Source organism: Thamnophis sirtalis, unplaced genomic scaffold, assembly GCF_051295495.1.
Source record: "Thamnophis sirtalis isolate CommonGarterSnake01/CBP01778 unplaced genomic scaffold, rThaSir2_p1.2 scaffold_9, whole genome shotgun sequence".
Taxonomy (NCBI): Eukaryota; Metazoa; Chordata; class Lepidosauria; order Squamata; family Natricidae; genus Thamnophis; species Thamnophis sirtalis.
Window position 1 is genome coordinate 4352535 of NW_028261389.1, and position 10000 is coordinate 4362534.

Genomic DNA, 10000 nt, shown 5'->3' on the forward strand with positions numbered 1-10000 from the left:
TTCCTCCTCTTCCTCCTCCTCATCTTCCTCCTCCTTTTCCTTTTCCTCTTTTTCTTCCTCCTTTTTCTCCTCCTCCTTTCCGTCCTCTTCTTTCTTTTCCTCTTCCTCTTCCTCTTCCTCCTCCTCCTCTTCCTCCTCCTCCTCCTCCTCCTCCTCTTCTTCTTCTTCTTCCTCTTCCTCCTCCTCCTCCTCTTCTTCTTTTTCCTCTTCCTCCTCCTCCTTCTCCTGCTGCCATATCCATCATCAGATGTTGGCCTGACTAAATTTATTTTCATATTGTATTCTCCATCATGACAAATTTGAAAAAGAAGAAGAAAATAGTACGATTTTCCAGGGACTTCCTTGAACTCATTCCTGGTCTTTTTGCCTCTCCAGATCCGCATCGATGGCCCCCTCAAAGGAGCTCTGGAGTATGAAATAGTCCAGGTGACCGATTCGGGACCGATCCTGAGGGATATGGCTTTTTCGGTGGATTACAAGCACCTGTACATCATGTCGGAGAAGCAGGTAAGCTTTCTGGCTTTCTCTGATCTGGTTTCATTCGCGAGAGCGACGTTGGTTGCATTTGGCTTCTTAAACGGAGAGAACCTGGTCTGGTCGGCGTGCCGTGTGCGGAGGAGGCAGAAGAGTTTCATACAGGTAGTCCTTGACTTACGACCATGACGGACTCCAAAATTTCTGTTGTTAAGAGAGACCTTTGTTCAGTTGTCTCGCCCCCATTGTCAACTCGCAAAGCACCCCTGGCCTGCTCTCGAGTTGCCATAGGAAAGGGAGGATGGGGAAACTGATGAAACCGCTGTGACTGATGTCACCCTGGGGAGAGGAGGAAAAGAGGGTCATAATATGAGCCAAGGTGGCGCAGTGGTTAAATGCAGCACTGCAGGCTACTGCTAGATCAGCAGGTCAGCGGTTCAAATCTCACCGGCTCAGGGTTGACTCAGCCTTCCATCCTTCCGAGGTGGGTGAAATGAGGACCCAGATTGTTGGGGGCAATATGCTGACTCTCTGTAAACCGCTTAGAGAGGCCTGAAAGGCCTATGAAGCGGTATATAAGTCTACTGCTATTGCTATTGCTATTGCTAAAATTGGGCTGTAAATTACGTGGGCTCAGATCTGGCTTCACTCGGGTACGTGCTGACATGAAGCTCCTACTAAATGACTGGGTTTCTTTTGAAGCTCGGCTCGAGGCTCATGATTTAATTAGGGTATCCGTTGGAACCCTGACACCTTCCTTACCTCGGCCATTAATCCTTGCAAGTGTTTAGCTGTTCCGTGAATCTGACTTCTCTGCTGACTTTGCTGGTCAGAAGGTCGCAAAAAGGGGATCTCGTGACTCCGGGGACGCCACAACCGTCATAAATATGAGTCCATTGCCAAGCATCTGAATTTTAATTATAAATGACTCCGTTGCCAAGCGTCTGAATTTTGGGGATGCCCCAACAGTCAAAGTGTGGAAAATGTTCCTAACTCCCTTTTCTCTCTCTCTTAGCGACAGAAATGTTGGCCTGAATTGTGGTCGTAAGTCAAGGACCATCTGTATTCTGTTTGCAGTCTCAGAGACCAACATATGGGCTGAGATGGCGCAACGGATTTCCTGCAGGGCAAGATTTTTTAAATTGCATTTCTCCCCTCCCCAAAGAGCCTGCGTTACCCTCGGTGTAAACTTTTTAAGGTCATTTCTAGCAGATGTTTTGACATTTCCAAGTTTCTCCTTCCCCGCCCAGGGTTCAAAGCTCAGCGGGCTTTCATTGTCGAGCTGTGGAGGTTGTTGACCTTCAAGTTAAGGCTGCGAAAGCAAAACGGCTCTTGAATCCCGTTGCAATTTGGGCCGCGCTTTCTCCCGCGCTGTTTCCTGGACATCGGCGGCAGCTTCCTAGCTCCTAGCTTTGCTGTCCAGAGGCATCAGCCAAGACTCTGATGAAGCGGGAAAGGGAAACAGCTTCTCGCGATCCAAAGAATTCGGATTCTAACTTCGATTCCCAGTTAGGTAGCACGCAACCATCCGAGGTGGCGCAGTGGTTAAATGCACCACTGCAGGCTACTTCAGCTGACTGCAGTTCTGCAGTTCGGCTGTTCAAATCTCACCGGCTCAGGGTTGACTCAGCCTTCCATCCTTCCGAGGTGGGTAAAATGAGGACCCGGATTGTTGTTGGGGGCGATATGCTGACTCTGTAAACCGCTTAGAGAGGGATGAAAGCCCTATGGAGCGGTATATAAGTCGAACTGCTATTGCTATTCTCGGTGAATTCTCCTAGTTCTTTTGTAAAAGCATCTTCAGCTGACTGCAGTTCTGCAGTTCGGCTGTTCAAATCTCACCGGCTCAGGGTTGACTCAGCCTTCCATCCTTCCAAGGTGGGTGAAATGAGGACCCAGACTGTGGGGGCAATATGCTGACTCTGTAAACCGCTTAGAGAGGGCTGAAAGCCCTATGAAGCGGTATATAAGTCTAACTGCTATTGCTATTGCTATCCTTGGACTGGGAGGCCGTGAGACCAATAGAAGGGAATATCTGTAGCTCAGGATTGAACTGGTGCCTGAGCTGGGTGGTTTTCTTGCAGATGTTTCATGACCCAACTAGGTAATGTTGTCAGTGCTAGAAGGGAATGGAGTTTGTGGAGAGGAGGAGGAGGAGAACTGCAACATCCTTAGTGCTCTCTAAGCTTGGTTGTTTTCTTGCAGACGTTTCATCGCCCAACTGGGTAACGTTGTCAGTGCTAGGAGGAGGTTTGTGCAGAGGAGGAGAAGAAGGACAGTTGTGAGATCTTTAGTGATCTCTGATCTTGTTTTTTTCCCCCCTTGTAGATGCCTAGATAACATCAATGTGGTTTGAGAAGTGGAGGAGGAGGTAGAGAAGGGGAAGGGGAAGAGGAAGTGGAAGAGGGCAGGAGAAGAAATGAAGGGGAAAGAGGAGGAGGAGAAAGAGAAAGAACAGAAGTGTGGGGTCCTTGGTACCCTGTCTCTCTGACCTTGGTTGTTTTCTTGCAGATGTTTCACAACCCAACAGTGCTAGAAGGGAGTGGGGAGTGCTCTCTGTTTATATACAAGTGGCTTGCTCTATCAGAATGAGTGGGAGCAATGTTCCTCCGTGGTAATTCCTTGGTTGGGTTCTTGTTGACTGCTTGATTATTTGTCTGGTGTTAATCCCCGTTTATCCGGGTGATCCAGCTAGATACTGTAACATCTTCAATGCTAGAAGGGAGTAGAGTTTGCTTTTTTGTTTATATACACATGGCTTGTCCCATCAGCGTGGGAGGGAGTGGTTCCCCCACCCCCGCTTCTAATCATTCCTTGACTGGCTTCTTGCTTCTTGCTTGATTGTTTGTCTGGTGTTAATCCCTGCTTATCTGTGTGTTAACTCCCGGCAAGCACCTATTCCAGTCTTTTTGCTTAGCCGGCTGGGGAAATTCTGGGAGTCCGTACTCCATCCATCTTAAAGTTGCCAAGGTTGAGAAGCATGGCATTAGGTCAGAGGTGTCCAAACTTGGGAACTTTAAGACTTGTGGCGGCTGGGGGGAATTCTGGGAATTGAAGTCTTAAAGTTCCGCCATTGCTTTAGATGCTTTCTTCCAAGCTTCGTCCAAGGAAAATGGGACGAAAAAATGATCTCGCGTTCTCCCTGGTTCCCCCCCCCCACACACACACACTCCATCCGTTGCACCCTTCTCCTTTCTTAAGTAAATAACACCAGCAGCCCGCCTTCCTGCCCTCCATCCCCAGCCTTCGCTTTTGACCCTTAACCGGATTTGGCAGTGGCAAATTGCCAGGGGCCTCCCCCCCCCCCCCCCCGCCGCTTAGCAAAATGTGGAACTGATTGCTTGGCTGACCCCGTTTGACCTCTGAATTTGGAGTGTAACCTGGCCCCTCGGAATAATAAACTCATATAATTACCCGGGAAAACCACTTGTGATGGAGCTGGGCCGGGGAGGGGGGGAGGAATGGGGGGGGGGCACGAATCGATTGGAGTCAGCGGTCGGTCGGCTTTGGGAATCCGCTCGAGGTGGGCTTTGCATGGAGGAGGGGGCTAATAAGATGGGGCCCGCTTGTTCAGAATGCTGGGATTTTGCTTCCCCTAAAGGTCGGAAAACATCTTTGGAAGCTGGGGCTCGGACGAAGCCTCGGAGCGATGGAGTTGCAGGTTTTTGAGCCAAGGTCTCTGGGTGCGTTCATACCTGTTCCACAATAGTAGACGGACAGACAGACACAGGACTGGGAGATGGTTTTAGATTTTAGATGCAGCTTTGATATCAAGGGGTCTTGTCCAGCTATCAAAATTCTCCTTTTATGCCAAGAGCTGAGCGAAGGCATTAAGCCAAGGAGGGAATGCAGAACTGTGTTTTGTTGAACGAATGGCAGGTGGTCGTAGGATTGTAGGATAGGATGGAAGGTTCCCAGTCATCTTAGAGGGCAGCATAATAAAAACTCAAGAAAAAGGAAGGAAGGAAGGAAGGAAGGAAGGAAGGAGGGAAGGAAGGAAGGAGGGAAGGAAGGAAGGAAAGAAGGGGCAGGAAGGAAGGAGAGAAGAGGAAAGAAGGAGAGAAAAGGAAGGAAGTGGAGAAAGGAAGGAAGGGAAAGGGAAAAGAAAGAAAGAAAGAAAGAAAGAAAGAATGAGGATGGAAGGAGAGAGAAGGAAGGAAGAAGGCAGGTGCAGGAAGGAAGAAAAGGTGAGAAAAGGAAGAAAGGAAAGAAGGAAGAGGGAGAAAGGAAGGAAGGGAGAGGGGAAAGAAAGAAAGAAAGAAAGAAAGAAAGAAAGAAAGAAAGAAAGAAAGAAAGAAAAGAGAAAGAGTGAGGATGGAAGGAGAGAGAAGGAAGGAAGAAGGCAGGTGTAGGAAGGAAGGAAGGAAGGAGAGAAAAGGAAGAAAGGAAAGAAGGAAGAGGGAGGAAGGAGAGGGGAAAGAAAAGAAAGAAAGAAAGAAAAAGAAAGAAAGAAAGAAAGAAAGAAAGAAAGAAAGAAAGAAAGAAAGAAAGAAAGAAGAAAGATTGAGACAGGAAGGAAGGAGAGAGAAGGAAGAAAGGAAGAAAGAAAAAAGAGAAAGGCAGGCAGGCAGGCAGGCAGGCAGGCAAGAAGGAAGGAAAGGAAGGAAGGAAGGAAGGAAGGAAGGAAGGAAGGAAGGAAGGAAGGAAGGAAGGAAGGAAGGAAGGAATCATATTGTCCTCAACATATGACCACAATTAACCCAATTTTATGCACTTTTTTTGCCATGGCTATTAAGTGAATGATGTTGGAGATGGAAAGGCAGAGTCTGGGGGTGGAGTTAAGAGAGGAATCAGCCTGGACTCATTATGTTCCCACAAATGGTTCAAATCCAATCCCACCTGAATTTGGTTAACTGTGATATAGCACCAATTTAGTGGCTGCCGTTAATTGACTCGATTCTTGCTCCGGCAAGAAGCAATAAATCACCATAAGTAGAACTTAAGGTGTGGGACAGATCCTTCACGCCTGACAGTTGCTAAGCGAATCAGAGAGTCGTTAAGCAAATCTGGCTTCTCCCATTACTTTGCTTGTCGAAAGCTGGCTGGGAAGTTTGCCTATGGCCCTCGGCCAGCACAACGATGGTAACTACAGCCCAGTTGTCAAGTGCCCAAATTTTAATCCCATGACTGTGGCGATGCTACAGCGGTCATAAGTGCAAGGACTGGTTGTAAGTCACTTTTTTCAGTCCTTTGTAACTTTGAATAATTCACTAAACAAAGGAAGGGCTGTCAATCAAGGGCTATGTCTGTAATGGTTGGGTACATGCAAAATAGTCAGGATTTTTTCAGACCGCTGGCATTGAGTTCCTACATAGTAAAGGTTCCCTTTGCACATATGTGCTAGCCGTTCCTGACTCTAGGGGGCGGTGCTCATCTCTGTTTCAAAGCCGAAGAGCCAGCACTGTCCAAAGACGTCTCCGTGGTCATGTGGCCGGCATGATTCAACGCCGAAGGCGCACGGAAGGCTGTTCCCTTCCCACCAAAGGTGGTTCCTGTTTTTCTACTTGCATGTTTTACATGCTTTCAAACTGCTATGTTGGCAGAAGCCGGGACAAGTCACAGGAGCTCACTCCGCTATGCGGCGCCAGGGATTCGAACCGCCGAACGGCCGACCTTTCTGATCGACAAGCTCAAGCGTCTCAGCCCCTGAGCCTCCGCGTCCCTTCCTGCACGGTACTAAGCCACAAAGAAAACATGCATTTGCTATTATTGGCTATCATAGTCTGCCAACTCGGTTTGTGGGCTCACCCCAGAGCAGCGCGGAAAAAAGACGGCAATTTTCCCCCCGGCCGTTTTCAATCAATTTAATGAAAGAGAAATGGCTTTTGATGTTCCTTGCCAAAGAAAAAGAAAGCCAGGAAAATCTTTAGGCCTGGAATGAATATTCTGACTTCTATTTAATTACAAGATGGTAAATTGTCCAGGAATGTCTGCAGGGAAGGGCGGGGGGTCAAGGGGTTTGGGGTTTCAAACGACCCCTTTGTTGGTCTAACGTAATTTTATTGCAAGGTTTAAAAAGCAATACAGAGGAAGCAATGGACAGAAAGCGGTAATAGGCACCTGTCCAGCAAATTAAAGACCGTCAGTTTGGCGTAGTGGAGAAAGTGCTGGTATCGAAACCAGGAGACTGTGAATTCTAGTCCTAGTCCCACCTTAGTCATGAAAGCAGCTGGGTGAATTTCGGCAAATTCCCAAGAGATGGGGAGTTTTGGTCCTGCCTTAAGCATGAAAGCCAGCTGGATGACTTTGGACCAATCACCAGGAGCTAGTGAGTTCTAGTTCCGCTTCAGGTGTGAATGCTTTAACTGGTGACTTTGGGCCAATCACCAAGAGATAATGAGTTCTAGTCCTACTTTAGGTATGAAAGGCATCCGGTGACTTTGGGCCAATCACCAGGAGATGGTGAGTTCTAGTTCTGCCTTAGACATGAAAAACAGCTGGTGACCTTGGGCCAATCACCAGGAGATGGTGAGTTCTAGTTCCGTTTCAGGCGTGAATGATTTAACTGGTGACTTTGGGCCAATCACCAGGAGATGGTGAGTTCTAGTCCTGCTTTAGGTATGAAAGCCAACTGGTGACTTTGGGCCAATCACCAGGAGATGGTGAGTTCTAGTTCTGCCTTAGACATGAAAAACAGCTGATGACTTTGGGCCAATCACCAGGAGATGGTGAGTTCTAGTCCTGCTTTAGGCATGAAAGCCAACTGGTGATTTTGGGCCAATCACCAGGAGATGGTGAGTTCTAGTCCTGCCATAAGCATGAAAGCCACCTGGATGACTTTGAACCAAACCAGGAGGTGGTGAGTTCTAGTTCCGCTTTAGGCATGAAAACCTAAACTGGTGATTTTGGGCCAATCACCAGGAGATCATAAGGTCATCAGTCACTTTTTTTCAGTGCTGTTGTAACTTCAAGCGGCCACTAACCGAACTGTTCTAGTCATTAGGATGAATGAATTCATTGTGGATTGCATGCATTTGAAAGGAAAGCTCCCTGTGTTGGACTCCAACCAGGGGTGGGTTGCAAATCCTGTTCCAACCGGTACGGTTGGAACGGGGCCAGTGGTGTCCTCAGGGATGCACGCAGCGCGTACATGCATCTTAGCACCTCCGTGATGCTCCAGCTGCTCCGCGGAGCATCACGCAGGCGCTGTACGTGCCATGCGCCTGCGAAGAAGTGCAGAAGCCCTTTAAACACCAGTAAGGAGCATCGGCGGGCGGGCAGGCCCTCCGGAGCACAATACTGGAACGGTATCCGGTGCTCCGTACTGGGGCGTATCGCCAGCAACCCACCACTGACGCCAACCCGATCCATTCCAGCCTTGCAACACAAACTATTGATAGGGTCAGCTGTTGTAAGTGTCTCAGGACTTTGGACTGCGCCCAGCAGCCCACTCAGGGGAAGAAGAAGAGGCACAGGCAGAAGGCAAAGTCAGCAGATGCTGGGCCACCACTCCACACTCCCTTATCTTCATGCATCCCCCAAAGGGACTTGGAAAGCCAAGCATTGCTGTTTGGAGATTAGAGCTACTGAGGTCCTAGAATTAAAATTGCCTTTGGAGGGCGGGTGCCGGTCTCCTGTCTCAGTCATCCGGGGCCTCGTTGGGTGGCTGTTTTCATTCCTCTGTCCTCAATCCACCTAGATGGGGGGGGGGGTGAGGGGTGAAAAGGCTGATGAGCTTGGAGTCTTGGCAGGGAAGGAAGCCATAGAGACCAGGTGCTGCCACCAGTGGCGGGATTCAGCCGGTTCGCACCTATTCAGGAGAACCGGTTCTTAACTTTCTAAGCAGTTAGAGAGCAGATGCTGCCACCAGTGGGGGATTCAGCCGGTTCGCACCTATTCATGAGAACCGGTTCTTAACTTTCTAAGCAGTTAGAGAGCAGATGCTGCCACCAGTGGGGGATTCAGCCGGTTCGCACCTATTCAGGAGAACCGGTTGTTAACTTTCTAAGCAGTTAGAGAGCAGATGCTGCCACCAGTGGGGGATTCAGCCGGTTCGCACCTATTCAGGAGAACCGGTTGTTAACTTTCTAAGCAGTTAGAGAGCAGATGCTGTCACCAGTGGCGGGATTCAGCCGGTTCGCACCTATTCAGGAGAACCGGTTGTTAACTTTCTAAGCAGTTAGAGAGCAGATGCTGCCACCAGTGGCGGGATTCAACCGGTTCGCACCTATTCAGGAGAACCGGTTGTTAACTTTCTAAAGAGTTAGAGAGCAGATGCTGCCACCAGTGATGGGATTCAGCCAGTTCGCACCTATTCAGGAGAACCGGTTGTTAACTTTCTAAAGAGTTAGAGAACAGATTCTGCCACCAGTGGTGGGATTTAGCCGGTTCGCACCTATTCAGGAGAACCTGCTGTTGGAAGAAATCTCTTTTTGTTTTTTCCCCACTTTACAGGGCTAATCCTGTAAGGCAGGCAGGCAGGCAGGCAGGAAGGAAGGAAGGAAGGAAAGAAGGAAAGAAGGAAAGAAGGAAAGAGAGAAAGATGGAAACATTCTGGTGTTGTTTCTAGCCTCATCTTTATTGCCCTGCTTGCAGAAACTGCCTCTCCGGTTAACCCTTGTGACATTGTAACAGCCAACGTGAAGCGCCCATCGATGTGAGTGACGTTGAGTTGGCTGCGCCCACCCAGTCACATGGCCATCGAGCCACACCTACCCAGCTGGTCATTAGGGCAGAGAACCGGTTGTTAAATTATTTGAATCCCACCACTTACTACCACCATCGCCTCTAAGAATTACAGAAGCCTCTATCTGGCTATCTATCTTGCAAAATCTCGTTTCCCACTCCACTCTGGGGCCAGCCAGAGGTGGCATTTGGTGGTTCTCTGAACTACTCAAAATATTTGTTACTGGTTCTCCAGAAGCAGACAGACTGCTAGTTTACTTCTCAGAGCAGCAGACGGCTTAAGTTTCTGTTTCAATTCTCTGCACAGACTCAGATTTGATTAAGCTCCCATTGCCCGACTTTGTGGCTATGCCTATTCATTGGCTGCCCTTGTTCCCATGCCTCTCCCAATCATGAATATTTTAACACAGTCTTTTCTTAAAAGCCTCCAGGGACGGAGTATCTACATCTTTTGAAGGCAAACCCTTCTTCTAGTTGATTGTCCTCACTGTCAAGAAATTCCTCCTTAATTCCAGGTTGCTTCTCTCCTTAGTTAGTTTCCACCCATTGCTTCTTGTCCTGCGGTCAGGTGCTTTGGAGAATAGCTCGACCCCCTCTTCTTTGTGGCAACCCCTGAGATATTGGACGCCTGGTGGCGAGGTGACCACTCAGGAGGAGAGCTTCCAATCAAAGTCACCTTGACAGGGAGAAAGCTTGAAAATTTAATGCTTCTCCCCAACTATTGACTCTTCTGGGCATCTGAGCACGGTTTCTGCAGAACTTGTCAATATGTGCCTGACATCTGAGCAGATAAAGTAGCTGCTGCTGCTGAAACGCTCCGGAGTGATTCCTGCTGCTTTTTTCAACTTTTTCTCCCCTTTCGACTCAAATCCCACCAAATGGAAGAGGCGGGATAAAAGAG

At 48.6% G+C, this 10000-nt stretch overlaps 1 protein-coding gene across 1 annotated transcript in view; it reads left to right on the forward strand.

Annotated features, from left to right (window-relative positions):
• PLXNA4 (plexin A4) overlaps positions 1–10000 on the forward strand; it is a 487979-nt gene that overhangs the window by 216011 nt on the left and 261968 nt on the right. Inside the window, 1 exon segment of the mRNA XM_087722680.1 lies at positions 376–507. Coding sequence (XP_087578806.1) covers positions 376–507 — 132 coding nt within the window.